The sequence below is a fragment of the Leopardus geoffroyi genome, chromosome B1 (assembly GCF_018350155.1).
Source record: "Leopardus geoffroyi isolate Oge1 chromosome B1, O.geoffroyi_Oge1_pat1.0, whole genome shotgun sequence".
NCBI classification, from domain to species: Eukaryota; Metazoa; Chordata; class Mammalia; order Carnivora; family Felidae; genus Leopardus; species Leopardus geoffroyi.
In genome coordinates, this window is record NC_059327.1 from 120,973,675 (window position 1) to 120,993,390 (window position 19,716).

At 36.9% G+C, this 19,716-nt stretch overlaps 1 protein-coding gene across 6 annotated transcripts in view; it reads left to right on the top strand.

The window, feature by feature from the left end:
• Positions 1-19,716, top strand: part of PPP3CA (protein phosphatase 3 catalytic subunit alpha) — a 330,036-nt gene that overhangs the window by 293,097 nt on the left and 17,223 nt on the right. For all 6 annotated transcript variants that reach the window (XM_045471787.1, XM_045471795.1, XM_045471799.1 and 3 more), the window contains one exon: positions 2,097-2,171. In XM_045471787.1, the coding sequence (XP_045327743.1) occupies positions 2,097-2,171 (75 nt within the window). The remainder of the gene's footprint in view (positions 1-2,096; positions 2,172-19,716) is intronic.

Here is a 19,716-nt window from a genome sequence, read left to right on the forward strand (position 1 = left end):
GTGTCACTGTGTATCCTGCTAACAAAATATAATGAGTGAAATAAGGGGAAACAAAAGCAATGAGAAACATTAGGAGAATTTATGTGATCTCATTGGAATACTACAACTCTTTGAAAAATAGCAGATAGGTAGTTTTAACTTGCTTCAAGCTATCATGGCTACTTTTCCCCCTTATCCTCCTATCTTAATTCGAGCGCTATTTTATTTTATAAACTACCTGTCAAATTAAAAGGTTAAGATAGCCATGCTTTTCTCACATTTCTGATGTTGATAATAATCACTGTGTGACAGTGATTAATGGCCATAATAATTTAAAAGACAATATATACGACAACAACAAAAATACTTCTTTACAAATTGGCCACCATTAAAGTGTTACAAGATGAGACAGATTTACATTTACATAGTTATTGACTATTAACTTGTCCAGTTTTCCAAAAGAATTGGTTTGCCTTCCTTTCCTATCCTTCCTTCCTTCCTTCCTTCCTTCCTTCCTTCCTTCCTCCCTTCCTCCCTCCCTTCCTTCCTTCCTTCCTTCCTTCCTTCCCTCTTTGTTTTGTTTTATATTTTGACCTAAACCTCATCAAAAATTTCAAGGAAAGTCCTGCACTCACTGGGCTTAAGCATTTAGTTCAGGAGGGCTAACGGGGGCAAACCGGGTCATAACTCAGGCATGATATGACACATCACCAGAGAAGGTAAATAGGCATCAGAATAAAGGTAAGAGTTTGCACATGTTTCAGAACCCTTATAGGGGTTTTAGAGAAAAGCTACACATTTTTTTCTGAAATATGTTTTTATTTGTATTAATAAATGTGTATGATATATGAATGTAGTATTTATTTTCCTATAATATGTATGAAGGGTTTTTTCCCTTGAATTCCTTAAAATGATTAAATCATGAAGTTATTATTTGTCAGTGAAGAAGTCTTTCTTTCAAATACCAAAATAAGTCAAGAGTAAATGTTAATAGTCTGATAAGTGTTCCCAGCACTATGCCATGTCACCACCTCCCTACACTGATCAGAACACAGCATGTGTTACTGTCCTCTGTTGGCTTCTCTGGAAGCAGAAGCAGTGTGAATCCTGACAACTACTGGGAACCCTTTGAACACCCTTCATTTGGGTTGTTTCCAGTAAATGTTCAGATTTTGAACATCTATTACAAAAGAACCTATTAGTATATTTGTATACATAATTCACTTTTGATAGTTAAATGGAAGCTGTGGATTAATATTGGCTACATTGATATTTACTCTTTATCATAGATTTTCCACTCTAGAATCACACTGATTTTTAAAAGGAGCTCTTGAAGAAATAGTAGGCCACTTTCTTTTCACCTTCGTGACAGAATCCAACCTAATTTCAGAAGTTGTTAAATGTAAATAGCGTGCACCTTAATGTAAAAGTAACGTGATACTAATTTCTGTGACAACGCTTTAATACAATCTGGTTGTAATAAGTTTACTCAATTAAGTGTCTTCTTAAACTTACCAAAGCTTTATTGATAAAGTTTTGAAAATAAAATTTAAAGTTAGTATCCTCAAAACTACCTCAAATATTAGTTTGTCAGTTGGCAATTCGTATCAAACAAAACCCATGCCCATCACTGTGCTGGGTTCTCTGGGGTGATTAAAAGAATTAAAAAAAAAAGAGAGAGAGAGAGAGAGAGAGAGAGAGAGAGATCTAGCATTCACTTAGTCCCTGCAAAACAGATGGTTGCAATGTGGTCTAGATGTAATAGCATCATCATACAAACAAATAAAAATTCAAAAGGAATCACTTCCTCCTTCATAGATGGATAGTATATTCACAGCCACATATCTGATTTGTCCATTGTCTGTTGACGTAGCTAGTTAAATGTTACCATACCATTTCATAGGCATGAGCTAATACTTTTATAAACATACAGTCTGTGTAGAATCACCAAGCCGGTTATGTTTTATGATCAGGATTTTATAGAAAGTGCTTTGCAGGAGATTCTATATACAATATAGGTAAGAAATGCTAAGCTTGCTCATTAATAATGCCAGAGTAATAATTAAGGCTATAACTGAAAATCTGGACTTTTTAATTTTTATTCTTTTCCTTTTTAGTGACTGAAATGCTGGTAAATGTCCTCAACATCTGCTCAGATGATGAACTAGGGTCAGAAGAAGATGGATTTGATGGTAAGAGGCTTGAGCCTTTGTGCTAATGCTGTTTGCCAGGTGATTACTTGGTGTCTCATAGGTAACCCAATGAATATGTTTCTAAGATGTGGATTATGTTAAATTATAACATACAATTGAGAATGGAAGATATTATATTTTCTATTTGTTTTGAAGAAATACACAAAAAACCACACACCAAACACACACACACACACACACACACACATCATGAAAGAATTTTCCCATGATTCTGAAAACACTGTTGAATAGTGAGCTATTTTAATGACCATCTTTCAGTAGCTCACATTGCTAAGTGACTTTTTTCACTCATTAATAACAAATTTTTAAAAAGTAATCCTTTAGCAAATATTACCATTTTCTGAGTAACTTCTAAAAGTGCCTTTAGTGAAGTTGTTCGTGTCAGTTATTCAAATTTTTATGTTTATGATAAAAAATATATATTTACACATTAATATGTTGGTACTCATGTCAATACCAATAATTTTTCATATCTATAATAATAAGTAATGAATAAGCTGTATGCACCTTTTGTATTATTGTTTAAGATACTGTTTGGTATTCGGTTACCCCTGAAGAGTATACTTTCTCTATAAGAAACAAAGATCTGGGACACCTGAGTGGCTCAGTTGGTTGAGTGTCTGACTTTGGCTCAGGTCATGATCTCTCAGTTTGTGGGTTCGAGCCCCACATCAGGCTGTGTGCTGACAGCTCGGGGCTTGGAGCCTGTTTCAGATTCTGTGTCTCCCTCTCTTTCTGCTCCTGTCCCACTTGTGCTCTGTCTCTCTCTCTCTCTCTCTCTCTCTCTCTCTCAGAAATAAATAAACATTAAAAAAACAAAAAGAAAGATCCATCAGGTGAAAGATGGAGAGAAAAAAATCACTGTAGATCTTACAGAAGTACCCCAAAATGAATGGAAACTAACAAAAATGTAGTTGGAGGGGAAAGTTCGAGAGCAAACCACTTCTATAAACATGGGATAAAAACCTAGTCTGTGTAGGGAACTCAGGATTCCAAGATGCAAGAGAGACCTGTGGCTTGATGAAGTTCCAGTCTGATAGAGAGGCTGATGCTCAATCAATAGAATGAGACAGATTATAAAATGAAGAGTGGGGGCGCCTGGGTGGCGCAGTCGGTTGAGCGTCCGACTTCAACCAGGTCACGATCTCGCGGTCCGTGAGTTCGAGCCCCGCGTCAGGCTTTGGGCTGATGGCTCAGAGCCTGGAGCCTGTTTCCGATTCTGTGTCTCCCTCTCTCTCTGCCCCTCCCCCATTCATGCTCTGTCTCTCTCTGTCCCAAAAATAAATTAAAAAAAACGTTGAAAAATAAAATAAAATAAAATAAAATGAAGAGTGAAGGTGGCAGCAGAAACTAGATCTTGTGGAAGTTTAAACTGATAGCATGTTTACCTTTAAAAACTGCATTTAGGGGCGCCTGGGTGGCGCAGTCGGTTAAGCGTCCGACTTCAGCCAGGTCACGATCTCGCGGTCCGTGAGTTCGAGCCCCGCGTCAGGCTCTGGGCTGATGGCTCAGAGCCTGGAGCCTGTTTCCGATTCTGTGTCTCCCTCTCTCTCTGCCCCTCCCCCATTCATGCTCTGTCTCTCTCTGTCCCAAAAATAAATAAACATTGAAAAAAAAAAATTAAAAACTGCATTTAAGTCAAATGAAAGGTGAATGTGGCCCCTTCTGGAAGTTAGCATCTAAACAGCATGATTTGATGTTTACTTGGATTAGCGCAGGTCACATCTACGAATGCAAACTGCCTAATGTTGTAGGCAGAAATGAAATAAAAGGATTCATACACTCATATGAATAGAGTCTTTATACTTAGGTAAATGTGAAGTGTACAATTATTCCTATGATCTCATAGTTTTACTCCTCTCTGTAACTTCTATCGTCATTGCCTGTTTGTCTCCATAGACTATTCTTCAGTCATATGTCACATTTCAAGGACATGTATAATGTAAGGAAGGAGAGAGAATTCTATATATAAGAGAGTATAAAATATACAGAGGCGCCTGGGTGGCTCATTCAGTTAAGCATCCGACTTCGGCTCAGGTCATGATCTCGCGGTCTGTGAGTTCGAGCCCCGTGTTGGGCTCTGTGCTGACAGCTCAGAGCCTGGAGCCTGCTTTGGATTCTGTGTCTCCCTCTCTCTCTGACCGTCCCTTGCTTATGCTCTGTCTCTCTCTGTCTCAAAAATAAATAAACGTTAAAATTTTTTTAAATATATAATATATGCCTAAACTTTTACTATGTTAGAATTAGGTAAAGAATAGTTGTAAGAACTTACTTCAGTAAATATATTGATATATTTTGAAATATCCAGAATTCAATGGATATTTTCTGCTTCTTCCAGATTCTAGGTGTTTCCTGTGTTATAGCCACAGTTTGCTACTATTAACTCTTCCAGGCTTAGTGATATCATTTAAGAGATAATATTTTCATCATGATGGAGTCTTTTTTTCTAAAGGAAGAATACCTCCCTGGTGGTATCTTAAAAGTCAACAAACATTTTACAATAGATGTCTTTCTCTATGTTCTTTTTATTCCTCAAGAGAAAGATTAATTAGCGTTAATAAGGTGATAGGCCTTTGTTAACAAATCTCTATTGTAGTCAAGTTCATTGGCCAATAATTATAATATAGACGATATAATAAAAGTGTAATATGTTATACAGAATAGGTAAGTTTATAATAGATATTAATGCATACACTCATCAAATATATATTGAGCACCTACTATGTGCCATAGCCAAAATGCCTGTACATTTCAACAGTACAGGTGTTTCCTGCACAGTTAACTATTACCAAGACTAACTCAGTGTTTACTTCACTAATGGGGAGTTCTCTTTATCCACCCTCTCAGTCTCTTACATATGAAAGGATATATTGTGTGGCTTACTCTGCTTTTAAAATAATTTCTTCCAATCAGCAGTCACTCATCAGAATTTGTTTTTAATCGTGTTAATTCCAGTTATAAGAGTGCATGTTTTTTTCAAGGCACTTAGAAACTTTTGTTTGTTTCTAAGCAGACCACTGAAAGCTGACTCTACCATGCTTAAATCTAAAGAAATAAAAATATTAATTAAAAGTATGTTTGGGGCACTGGGGTGGCTCAGTTGGTTAAGCATCCACCTCTTGGTTTCTGGCTCAGGTCATGATGATCTCATGGTTCATCGGATCGAGCTCCATGTCAGGCTCTGAGCTGACAGCACAGAGCCTGCTTGGCGTTCTCTGTCTCCCTCTCTCTCTGCCCCCCTCCCCCAAAATAAATAAGTAAATAAATATTTTTGTAAAAAGTATGTTTAACTTAGGACATCATACATTTTGAAGTAAACAATAAGAAATGTTCTTTACTGCTTATTAGAACATGATACAAAAGCTATGAATTTCTTCAGAGTTGCTCAGAGAAGAACTTATAAAACTTTCCAGAATTCTTTGACTCTCTGAGACTACAGTTTATTGAGAACGTATATTGAAGTTTCTTCTTTTGGAGTGAGGGGTGCACTATTATTTTCAACCAAAGAATAAAGTTTCTAATTCTTCCCAGTCCCTCCTGCATGAGGTTTGCAGTCTGCCTCTCTCTGGGCCTGGCCTTCTGCTCTACCTACCAGGCTCCCGAGCTTGATGGCTCCCGAGATGAAAGCAGGAATCAGAAGCCATCAAAGAACTTAACTGAACCTCTTCCTTAAAATGGCTGCTTTACTCTAAGGGCAGGGGGTGAAAGGATGTGGAATCTCTTCCTGAGAGATTTATCTAGTTCTTCTCAGTATTTTGCTCCATATCCAATGTCACCTGAAAAGTCACAGGTAGTAATGATATCTCTACAACCCATGACTATCTTTTTACCTTCTCGGGTTGACCTCTTAGTGTCTATAAAGTCTATAGCAGATAGGGATTTTTCTCATTTCCTAGAGGAATGTAAGCTATGGGATTAATTTGTTTTTCCTTCAGGTTCTTTCAGCTCCTCTTTACCATTTATGTCTCAGGCATTATTCCAAGTCCTTTACATGTATTAACTCTTCACTAATGTTTACCCTTTTGACCAGCAAAAAATTGTAATTATTAACTGTCATTCAATTCTTCATTATCGTATATATGTTTACTAGGTAATTAATATTATCTCCACTTCAGAACAGCCTATTGATATAGGTGCTAGGATGATTCTTGTTTTTCATATGAAACGTTTGCCACTGGATGAGGTGAGGTTAAAGCTGAAGGTCACACAGCTAGTGAAGTAATGGAACCTGGATTCAAACTAACATGTGCCTTGTCCTCACCTTCTTGAACTTTCTACAACCAGTTGCTACAATGCTTGAAATCTTTTTTTTTTTTTTTTTTGAAGCAGCATGATGCCTTTTGTTGTTGTTGTTGTTGTTGTTAACACAACAGCACTTAAATAGAATATAGTTTGTTCTGTTTAAATATACTGCAAAATAAAGAAGGAGATTTTTTTTTTTTGCACTATTTGGCCATGAAAGTCAAATAAACTGCACATAAAACAGTTTCATTCTATTCCTTTAATCTGAGTTTACTCCAAGAAGTTATGTGTTTCATCACGTTAAACATATTGGTGTATCTGAGCAGACAGTAAGTCCTCTGGTTCAAGTTTTTGCTGAGTAGAAATCATGTCCTGAATCTCTCCTCCTTAGCTTCTGCCTTACAAATAAAAGAATTTGATACCCTATCCAGAACAAAGTTGTTAGTTTAAATTGGTCTGTGGCTCTTTTATGTTGAAAATAAAATACAAAATTTCTATTATCTTGTAAAGTTTGGAAACAGTTGAATACCAATGAATGTCTTTGGAGGATCTAATTTATATGCATTGGGGTCTTTGTTTATTGTTTCCACTTCTGATTTGGGATGATAAAATTACAGGCTGGTTTCAGTTTGGGGTTGTGATTCCCCAGAACATTTTACAGAAGAAAGAAATCCAAGTAGATGTATTTTATCTGGTAGTTAATTCTCATTAATGAAGAAAACTCTCTTCAGCCCAAGGATTAGTTGGTGATCCCAAAATGGGGGGGAAGACTGGCAGAAATCAAGCAATCTGCATCATTTCAGAGGTTTATTTATTGTTCATTGTAACAACAAGGACATCTGGAAAAGCGATAAGCATTAGAAACCCAATGACAGTTTCATGAATTAAAAATATTTATTTGGAGCTTTCTTTTAGGTCCTAAAATCTTAGACTCTGAGATCACACATATATATGTGTGCATGTGTATATACGTATGCACACACATAGACACAAAACATGTTTGAAACTATGACTTGTCTGGTTAACAAGGAAAAATCATGAAAGTGAAACTGAAATCCTGTAGAATAAGAAAGGAAAGAAAAAAAAAATAATAAAACTAAGACATTTCGAGCCAAATATAGTTTCAGGCTGCACTGGAAAGACTTAATATTAAATTAGAATTTATGTCTCTGCTTTCATCTAGAGAGCAAACCACATGGTGGAACTCTTATCCTTTATCCACAGTTTTGCCTTATCCTAATGTTAACCACAGGCCAGTCACTGAATATGGGATCAGAGAAGTTTTTTCGCATGCCTCTACGAAACTATCTAAATTGTATACAACAAAATTATCTCACATCATCTGCTTCAAATTATTAGATAATTCTTGATGTCTAATATCGTGGGTTCCAGAGTGTCTTCCCACTTCTTTCTGTCTAGCTTTAAAAAGCCATCCTTAGGGGCACCTGGGTGGCTCGGTAGGCGTCCGTCGGACTTCAGCTCAGGTCACGACCTCGCGGTTCGTGAGTTCGAGCCCCGTGTCAGGCTCTGTGCTGACAGCTTAGAGCCTGGAGCCTGCTTCGGATTTTGTGTCTCCCTCTCTCTCTGCTCCTCCCCCACTCACACTCTCTCTCAAAAACAAACAAACATTAAAAAAATAATAACAATAAAAATAAAAAGCCATCCTTAGCTGTGAAAGTGTAAAGTTGGGAATTTGTGGGACTAACATGGCATCTTATTGGTCCCTGAGGAATACCTCTATAAAGGTTTGATTGTATTATTTTCATTCAAAACTGTATTTAATTGCCACGATGCACATTTGAGATGAATTTCATTGTAAAAACTCCCCTTTTCTTTGTGCATCTGGTAGCAGCACACACACTTAGAATCATTAACTTAGAACTTTTCTTGTGGTTGCAATTATTGTTATTTCTATGCACTTCATTGTAGCATCCTGTATTTCAGGTTCCCAATTTGAAAAAAAAGAAAAAAAAAGTTGTATGTCCTATAATAATGGACAGTGTTTTGGGAGGGGGATTCCATTTTAATATAAAATGGAAACATTTCTATATACCAAATAAATAAATAGCTCCCAAGGAACACAGTAGTGATAGGATTCTTGTACCGTCAGCATTGACACATCACCTGAAGTTGATGAGCTTGGAAAAATGCTTACAAACGAAACAAAGGCTGAGTAGGACTATAATGCAGGAACTTCATAATGTATCTGGAAGTTGAGGTGACCAAACAAAGATACTGTTAAGAATAAGATCTAAACGAGCTATTCCAAAGAGCTATCCTGGGGACTTAACAGCTCTAGAATCAGTGGGGCAAAGGAAAAAAAAGTTGATTTGGGTGGTTTCAAGCCTAGGTGTCTAGGAGGATGAGAATATTTATGGAAAAACTCACCAATTTCGGGAGAAGATGAGTTTGAGTAAAAGTGACACACGTAACTCTGGAAAGGTCCAAGCAGAATTTGGAAGTGAAGCCCTGCAAATTGGGAACAAATTCTGAGCTGGTGACAGAGGCTTGGAATTAAAAGTCATAATAGAATCTATTAAAAGTGAAATAGGTCTCCAAAGTGGCTGATGTGAAAGGAAATAAATATAAGAAAATTGAAGACTAATTGTTAAAACTCACCCTTCTTTTTTTTTAAATGTTTATTTTGAGAAAGACAGCATGTGTGGGAGCACAAGTGGGGGAGGGGCAGAGAGGGCGAGAGAGAGAGAGAGAGAGAGAGAGAGCGAGAGAGAGAATCCCAAGCAGGCTCTGTGCGGTCAGCACAGAGCCCAATGCGGGGCTTGATCCCACAAACCATAAGATCACGACTTGTGCTGAAATCAAGAGTCAGACGCTTAACTGACTGAGCCACTCAGGAGCCCCTTAAATTAACCCTTCTTGATGAAGCTAGAGAAAAAAGACAAATGAGCTAAAGAGAAAGAAAGAATGATTAAGTAGAAAGAGCCAGGATTGTGTAACAGTTCAGGCAACAGCTGTAAAAAGTATTTGCACCAAATGCAGAAAAATTACTGTGTGATGTGTCTGGCCAAAAAATGAAATATTAGGACATAACTTTGGTTGTCAGATATCAGATTATTGAAAAGAGGTGTTTATGTTAGCCATGGTATTTATAATAGCTAAAAAAGAAAATAGAAATCATTGGCAAAAGGCCAAAAAATAAAATTCAGAGGACCTCAATTTTCATATCGTGTTATATTTTCATTTTATTTTATATATTTTTATTTCTCTGTAAAAATATTTCTTCGCGGGATATCTTTTTCTGTGTATTCAATGGCACGCAAACACATGGTTTCTGCCTTCATTGAGCTGAGAGTCTTGTTCAGCAAGAAACCAACTTAAAATATGTTGTCTTACAGAGAATTGAAAGGGTTGGAGCACCTGGGTGGCTCAGTTGGTTAAATGTCCGACTTCAGCTCAGGTCATGATCTCATGGTTTGTGGGTCCTGGCCCCACATCAGGCTCTGTTCTGACAGCTCAGGCCTGGGGCCTGCTTTGGAATCTGTGTCTCCCTCTCTCTGTCCCTCTACCGCTCGCGCACTCACTCTCTCTGTCTCTGTCAAGTATAAATAAACATGTAAAAAAAAAAAAAAAAGGGTTGAGGGAGGGAGCATGACTAGGGACAAAATATTTGACAACTAAAGAAAGAACTATAGAGGACATCTTTCTTGTCTTCTGCTTCTGACAAGGATAAGAAAAACTCTTCATGTATTTTAGCTTTAGGAAGTATGGCCATGTGAGAAATCTACCCAAGTTTATCAGCAAATTATATGCAGAAATGGGTATTAGTTTACCAGTGTTAAGCTCTCTTATCTTTTTATAATATCTGAGTTTGAATGATGTAATTGAAGAAAGTGAAAGGAAGATACATATAAACAAAAATTATTCAATATTTTGTAAAAGGATTTATCATTTTTTTCTCAGCCTTTTGTTAATTACCTTCCAGTTTAGTGTTGTCTTTTTTCAATTATGTAATATTTTGGTGTGTAATTTAGAAGATAAATCATCTTTGTCACTGTAAATGTATCCTTTGTACTCTGTTCCATTTATAGTACAGGTAACTGCTTTTTTTAAATCATAGTTATGCCATAAAAAGGAAACAAATAGTTATAACCAGTATATCATTTAAATTGAAACATGCCTAAAAAATACACAGGGATTTAGTAGATAGTAGGATAGAAAATCCCATCATATTTATGGCTATTGATGTTTTAGGGCCTTGACTGTCATACAAGGTGCCTGGTTAGCCATCATATAATCAGTATCACCAAGTCTAGCTCATCATATTGGACTGCAATAATTAAAATCCTTTAAGTTGCTAATTAAAATGATACAGTAACACAGACATTGAAAATACTGCTTTATTTTCCCATTGTATTACCATCATTTTGCACAATGTGTTTCTTTTTTACCTAGCAGGATTTTCACATTAGGTGGAAGCACAGACTTTGCAGAACAAAGTAAATTGAAAAAACAGCCATATCCTTGTTATATGGGTTGGATAATGTCCACCATTGGCTAGAATATTATGCTCACAGTAAAATAATGCTCTGGAATTTTATGCTGTATTTCCATAGACACAGGTATGTTACTCATCTACAGTATTTTTGCATAGGTTTAAAAATCATTAATATTTGTAGTATTTAAGCCTTTCTTAAGCCACGGGTGACATGGTCAACTTATACTAAACATTAGCTATTGCATATCTAAGCATACACTTCAAATGAATGTATTTGAGAAAGAAATCCATGTTGCATCATAAGAAGGGAAATAAGTGTGTGCTCTATAAAGCTTAATATATTCTTTACTTGAAAAGCATCGAAGTAGACAGCTCTTTCTCCTCAATGAAGGCAAAGATTTTGTGTATACATATGTCTATATTTTAGAAAAGCATCACTTCTCACAAACAAGGTTCAGGTAATTGGTATGTGAAAGGGGTATTCTTCACAGAGGGGACTGTAGTGGTAATGTAAGCTTGCTGAAAATTGATACTGGGAGAAAATAAGATAGTTCTTCCGTTTTTGCCAGAGCTTTCATGTTTCTCTTTGTACTAAGGCATTTTTTAGGTCCAAGTTGTCAGCCTGAAGATTATACTTATGTGAGAATAATTATTAGTTGATGGAACCACTGAAGACAGAGTTGTTGGGAGGCCAATGTTTTTCAGGCATTCCCTTGATGGTAATTGTTTGATCTCTGATGGCGAGTTTAAGGGCTCGATGAAAAAGTTAAATAAGTGTTCAGAAAATCTAGATTTTAAAAATATTTTTCTCGGAGCGTTGTTTGTTTTTGCCCTTCTAAAAAGCTGTTATTCCTTCCTCTTTACTCTTCATTTATGAGAAGTCTTAAAACTTTTCCCCTACTTTTTCTCAGCCCTCCACAGAAATAGAAATCTTGATTCTATTTGGTCAGCCCAACTTTTTGAAATGTTCCTTTTTTTTTTCTTTTTCTTTTTCTTTTTTTTTTTTCTTTTTTTTTTTTTTTACCGAAAACGAAGCCAGCTGTCTGCCACCATTTTCCCTAATGAATGTGCCACTAGGGACACAGCCTTTAGCCTGGTTGGCACAAAACGCAACCATGGCCCCAACTTAGGGAGCTTGATATTAAGGAATATCACACAATCATTATTTTAATTTACAGAGAGAAGTGTGAGTTTTAGAAGAACTGGAATATCCATGTCTGCACAAGCATTTCTTTCTTCTTAGTAATTATAGCAAACATTTTTGAGTACCTCTCATGTACCAAAGATCTGTGCTAAGTGCTTTAGCAGGTAGCACAGTATGTGGCATGTGTGTTTGTTGAATGTTAAGAGCGAGTGAACCCATTACTTATTTAATTCTTCCACCCTTCTATGAAGTGGATCAAACAACCCGCTATGGTAATGAATTTCGGCTCTGGGTCAGCACTCTCAGTGGTTGACCTTAGGCCAACCATTTCTGTTCCTTAGAATCATCCTGAGGACAATGGAAACTAAAAATACTTCCTCATGTGATTGTTGCTAGGATTATGTGAAATAATGCAAATAAAGCACTTTGAACATTCTTCACTTTATAGATGAGGAACATGGACGTGACAAAACCTAGTCATCTCTCCAGGACAGCACAGCTAGTGAATGGAGAAGCTGAAACTCCAGGTCTCTGACTCCAGAGCAGAGGTTCCTCACCACTGTTCTATTCTACCTCCCACATGTCAATTTCTTCAGGTCCTAAGGGAAGTGAATGAGCCAGCTATTTTATGATCTGAAGCCTTCACTAGGGCCAGAACACTGGAAGGTCTTTTGCTCCCTGGACAGTACTTCCCTAGACATTTCAGATGTCTGCCTCAGATTCTCTTCCTTACTCTGCCTCTGTGGCCCATTGGTACCTTTTTGATTGGCATATCCCCTTCCTCTGATAAGAGAATAATATCTTTAGGTGATGTTAAAGTCTTAAACGTTTAAGTTATCTATGCAAGCCTGTGCACTGATCATTGGCCAGAACCTAATGCTCCTTTCTTTATTTCTTCTTCTTGGGCAAAACCTCACCACACCCTCCACAGTACTGACACAACACCCACCTAGATCTTGAATAGCATCAGAAGACTTTTGAGTGGCTTTGTTTTAGATAAGCTCAATACATGCCTATGCCTCAGGGTCCTCCACTGTCAGACCAAGGAGTTGCTTTATGGATCTCAGCGTGCTTTTTCATTGTGCTATCAGATGGTGCCCAGTTACCTTTCTAGCTAGTGTTTGACACATGGGACAATGAAACATAATACTTTACTCCGTCCATTTCCCCCCTTTAAATATAGTCCTAGTATTTGATAAATTTCAGAGATAACATTTAAATATAGTCCTAGCATTTGATAAATTTATAAATGCATAAGAGTCCAGAATTAAGTTCTGGTCTGAATGCATTCTTTCAGCATTTGGCATATATGCATAATTAGGTCCTTAACAGATACCTTTTTGAACTGTTCTGCCCTCATCTACCCAGAATAATCCTTGATAGATTAAACACCCAGACATTATGATTGTTTCTCCTGAAGACAGTAGGTCTGAATTATTAACTTCACATTTGTTATCTTATTTCATTTTGCTTTTATTTTCTTTTTTAAATTCTTTATTTTTATTTTTTATTTTGAGACTGAGAAAGAGTATTCAAGTGGAGGGGGGGGCAGAAAGAGAGAGAATCTTAAGCAGACTCCCCACCCAGTGCAGAGCCCAACAAGGGGATTGATCTCATGATGGTGAAACCATGACCCGAGCCAAAATCAAGAGTTAGATGCTCAACCGACTGAGGCACCTACGTGCCCCCATTTTGCTTTTATTTTCACTTGTCAGTTTACAAAATTGATGTGTTTCTGCCATGATGAGAGGTCAATCCAACTAGGATTTCACATCTTTTTAGGTTCTACTTTGGTAAATATAAACAAACTCAAATGTTCTTTGTCAGGCATAGTTTGAATATGTGATAATTTCTTAAAAAATCAATGGAAGTTCTCTGGTCTATTTTAGGGTCTTTAATTTTTACCCAAGTTAGAATTATGCCTGATAGCCAATTTCTGTGGCTCTACTGAGGAATCACTGAACAGATGGAACACAATGTCTCAGAGAACAAAAGTCCACGGAATCAAATTAAAGCTTGTAAACAGAAGTAACTTTTAATTATGTAGGATAACCAAATAATGACAGTTATTTGACATTTGGGAGTAGTCTGTATATTTTTAAGATTTCCTATCCAAATAACTCATTTATGTTTTATGACAAGAGAAGTGGGGAAAAAAAAAAACAGTCTAGGCTGTACTGGCCTTTCTTAAAATCCATTACACAGGAGAGACTTTTTATTTAAAAAAAAATATCATTTAAAGGATCATCTGTTGCTTTCAAAATGGGATCCAAGACAGATAGTCTTATGCCAAATATGACACGATTGCAGGTTCTATAATATGCTGAGATTTTCACTGAACTAAAAAATATAGGGGGAAAATTCAGAATATGTGGTTTGGAGTGACTTGAAGTGGGTAGCCATTTTATCCCAATTTTACCACCTCTGGGTGTGTAATATGGTAGAATTAAAATCAAAGTTAAAAAGGTGTTCCAAACATTTTAGGTTATAACCTTCAAAAAAATGAAGTTTTATAGGAATTTTTAAAATTTGGGATCCTGAATGTGTTTTCCTGCCTAATGGGATAACCTCCATAAGCACATGTACAGCCATTTGTAAGGGCCGACGCCTAACAATCTCTTTGGACTAGTCCAAAGAGTGGTCGAGCAATGCAGATTTTCAAGTTATGGCTAGTCCAGGAGATCTTCCAGCAACTATCAACTCTAGAAACTGAGTAATCTCAGTCTTCATGCTAGAATATTTGTACTACTGGTGTTACCCAAGGATGTTGCAAGAGGAGTTGTAAGGGAATCCATTTTCGATTCCTCAGCTTCCAAATGTCCTCTTTCCTAAAACTCACCTGAGCTGGAGGCTGCAGGCCTCATTGCAGCTTCTTCTTTTTCACCCCTTCTTTCTCAATTGCCCTTCTCCCAATTTAATAGCAAAGCATAGGTCTCCCAAGCCATCATTGTGAACCTCACCTTGAGATGTTTAGTACTGGTGTGCCAACAGAGAGATGCTGGAAAAACTCAGCATCTAGGAAGTATCCTTAATCAAAGCAGTGTAACCCCCTCCCATCCTTGTCATTAAGGGATGCAATCCAATAAAATTGTATTTCTATGCTTTTTAAATATTTATCATAGATTTGCGCTATCTAGCTCAATTATGTACTACTAATAGTTGTGATATTGATTACAAAGGAATTTGTGAACACTTAAGGCAATGTGTCAGGAAATGTCCAAAAAATACATTTAATTTAGACTTGGAAACATGTTTTTGACAAAGTACCACGCAGTTATAAAAATATTATAAAGTATCAATATACAATTCACTAGAGTAAAATCAGGGAAATGGAAATACAATTTCAAAGGAAAAAAGGACACATGTAAGATTTCTAAATATCAGTGAGTATCTTGTTCATGGAATTTTTTCTTTAAATGGATGATGGTGGGATGAAATTGCTGTGATATTTATAGGCCATCAGTAAAAAGAAATGTAATGTAGTCATTTCACTTGAAAATGGCAGTGTTGATGATATTATATTCTTTACAACTATTTAAGTTTGGAGGTGGGAATAGTATACTTTGGAGGATCCTCTTTTGTACATGCAAGAGTAAAAAAATGTAAAAGTTAACAGTTACTCAGTGCTTATGGTGCTGTTCCTAAATCCAAGGACTGAAATGCCTGACATAGTATAGGAAAATGTAGTAAAGCCCTTTGTCACACTCATGACCAAGGGCAAAGCAGGTGGATGTCTAAATAACTTTTAGATAGCATCACTTTGTTGGCAAATAGAAGCTCAAGATTTGTTATTGCTAAACTAGGTCAGGGAAAGAAAAGACAAGAAAGAATAAGGTTTAGGGATTATGTCACATGGTTTGCCTTCCTAGCTTTATAGGGGCCAATTTGGGACATGTATTCTCCTAAATAAGAGAGATGGTTTCATCTTCATCTGTAAAAAAAACAAAACAAAACAAACAGTTATGCAAGGTATTTAGAGGCATCTGACGACTCTTATTTGTTTTATATCTTGTATTTCAAAGGTGCTGATTTTGGATGAAAACCTAACTAGTTTTTGTCTTTAATGTAACACAAGATACTTTTTTTTATCTCAACATTTCATGCTTCATTCCATCAATAGCCTTTTTTCAGATTCAATAATTACTCTACCTGATGAAAAATAATATCTGGGGGGTACATCGAAACTCTGCTTAATAATAATGAAACATGATAAAAATTTTACTTTCAAATAGAATAAACTTCCTAAATAGATAAACTTTGTTAGCTTTTAACAAATTTGGAAAGGTGGTGAGTTTCCTCTATTAGTTTGTTAGAATCTAAATTTAAAAGTTACAGATTTAAAGCCTACTAGTAATATGTAGTTCTTAAAATATCTTTCCTTTGAAAAAAGTGCAAAATTTAGTATATATGTGCACTTTCATATATAACATATTTTATTTAAAAATATATGCTAGGAATATAGTTATATTAGTTAAAAGGCCTTTAAAGAAAGAAACCTAAATAATAAAAACCGAGGCCCATTTAATAATGAAGTGGAGAATTTCTGATACTGTTTACATTAAAGAGTGAATACCTCACTTTTTTCTGCTTTTTATGAAAAGGAACTTTTTCACATTCTAATAATATGAAAATATTCCTATTTTATGAGACATTTGAGTATAAAATTTTATGTAGCTCATCATCTTCATTTCTTACAATTACAAAAAGATATTGAAAGCAATTAGATTCTGTTGGATCGGGCATATAAAACAAAACCTACCAGGCCAATTTTCTCCTAGAGCGGTTTGGAGAAGGGATGGGTTGCATGTAGCTGCATTGAGAACTTTTCTTTTTTTTTTTTTTTTAATTTTTTTTTTTCAACGTTTATTTATTTTTGGGACAGAGAGAGACAGAGCATGAACGGGGGAGGGGCAGAGAGAGAGGGAGACACAGAATCGGAAACAGGCTCCAGGCTCTGAGCCATCAGCCCAGAGCCTGACGCGGGGCTCGAACTCACGGAGCGCGAGATCGTGACCTGGCTGAAGTTGGACGCTTAACCGACTGCGCCACCCAGGCGCCCCGAGAACTTTTCTTTATTGCTTCCTTTGGCAAGTTCACCCATTCCCCATGTAACACAAAGGGCTGGATGGAGACATCTGCTTCTCAAAGCTGCTCCCTTTTCTCTCTAAACCAAGCTTCTTCCAAATATTATTTTTTTTTGACATTTTATTATGAAATGTCTTAAACATACAAGAATGTTGAAACAATTGTATGGTCAATATCCACGTACTCATGACTTTCCACAATTAACATTTGATTATACAGTAAAACCTTGGATTGCAAGTAACTTGTTCTGCGAGTGTTCCACAAGATGAGCAAACATTTCTAATAAATTCTAACTTGATAAACGAGCAGCGTTTTGCCAAACGAGCAGTACATAACGCCGAACATCACATGATCACAACTCAGCCAATGGTTCTGGAAATTTGCTTTGATATACCAGTGCTTTGGATTACAAGCATGTTTCTGAAATGAATTATGCTCACAAACCAAGGTTTTACTATTATTTGCCTTGTCACATATCTATCTACCTCTCCATCAGTTCATCTCTTTCTTTCTTTTTTTTTGGTAGATAAGTGAAAGTGACAAAGTAAGTTCTGTTAATCGCTACTGCAAGGGTGCTAGTATGTGCTCGCCTTAACAGGTTGGCCCAGGGAGCCCCTGTTTCTCCTCTCGCCTTGCCTCACCCCAGCATGCCCGGCTCCATTCACACCAGACCTCTCACCACCACTCAACACAACATGGCTTGTTGCAGCCTCCAAAAGTTTAAAAATTGTCTTCCTTCTATGGAGAAGACCCAGTTCTCCTTGTTCTCTCACTTTTACTTATCCCTCAAGATCCTTCAACTGTCATGATTTCAGTGACCTTTTTTTCTCGTGCCTCCAGACAATGAACACCTACTTTCAGTGACGTGCTGATACATGTTTGACAACCCTTCCTGCAGGGGAGAAATGGCCCTAGTTTGTGGCTTTTGTAGCTTTCCATAGTATAAAACCTCTTCCCTGCCGCTGATTCAGGCTACCAACGTGGAGTTAAGAGAAGATGCCCTCCATCTACTCTCACTAGTGGACACAAGCCAGCTCGAGCACACCACTGCTAACGCGCACACTATTTGTCACACTCTTGTCATTGTTCACGCGATTTCCTAAAGCAGAGATCATGCCTAATCCGTATTTCTGTTTCTGGTGGTTGGCGCATGGAAGGTTATATGGGAAAGACTCACCAGAACACCTAGTAAATACATGATTTTGGTAATAAACTGTATTCTATCCAGCACTTCCCACATTCTCTAATTCAGTGAACACTGAGGAATTTGCTGTAGTAGCTCAGTGGGTGGGAGCTGTGAGCCAGATGTGGAGCATCTGTGACGTGTGGCGGGTGTCCCATGTGGTAAGAATCTCTCTTCACCCTAGCACCCGGCCCCCCGTTGCTACAATGCTGCTGCAGTTTCCCAGTCCCCTTAGAAGCTGAAATCCGCCTTGTGGGGATATAGCACTCACTCAGCAAGCCGCTTGGCTTGGCATGGACGCCTTTAAAACTTCATGAGAAGTCGTCCAGGTGCCAAGTTAAGGTCAGAAAAGACACGCGTTGAAAGCGAGTCTTTAAAGATTCCCTTGGTCTATACGTTAGCCTCTTCCACTTTGAGGAAAATTGAGTATGCACGATTGCCTAGGTTCTGGATAGAGTAGCATAACACCCCAGGCATGAAAGATTAGAAGTTAAAAGTTGTAGAGAGAGAAGTGCTCAAAAAAGAAGTGGGAATTACTAGAATGGAAACGCAAAATGTAATTTTACTTAAAATGACTAATTTTTTAAAAACATATGAAACGTTCCTTGCAGTTTTAGACTTTCAAGTTAAAATGTTATATTCTTTTTTTTTTATTCTTATTTATTTATTTATTTATTCATTTATTTATTTTGACAGAGCAGGTAGGAGGGAAGGGCAGAGAGAATCCCAAGCAGGCTCCATGCTATCAGCACAGAGCCCAATTTGGGGCTCTGCATTTGGAAAATGCCAGAAATCAGGAATAATGCTACTAAGTATACAAGGATCTTTGTATCTGAACTTAAATCTACCCCACTATTTTTCAGTCCTTTTAAGTTCAATTACATATTAACTCAGCTATTTTATTTGAGTATTTTATTTTTTATTTTTTTTAATATTTATTTATTTATTTTGAGAGAGAGTGCACACACAAGCAGGGGGGAGGGGCAGAGAGCAAAAGGGGAAGAGAAAATCCCAAGAAGGCTCACCATTGTGAGATCATGACCTGAGCCAAAATCAAGAGGCGGATGCTCAACCAACTGAGCCACCCAAGTGTCCTTATTTGAGTATTTTACATTTTTGTGAGGTTACCAAAGTTTGGCATTAGTTTAATTTTGATTTTCAATATTTGGAAAATATTGAAAACAATCCCCAGGATAAAACTTCAAGACATATTCATTTCGTATGTCTCTTTATGCTGTTTATGATTAGGCTAATTTTGATTTTTTGAGTATGTTCCCATTTTATAAAAGGAGTAGTAAAGCTTTTTACTTATCTGTGTTATTGAGAAATTTTAAAAAGGTAGCATTTCTTCATTAAGAAAAGTGGTTGGGGGGATGGATTAAATGGGTGATAGGCATTAAGGAGGGCACTTTTC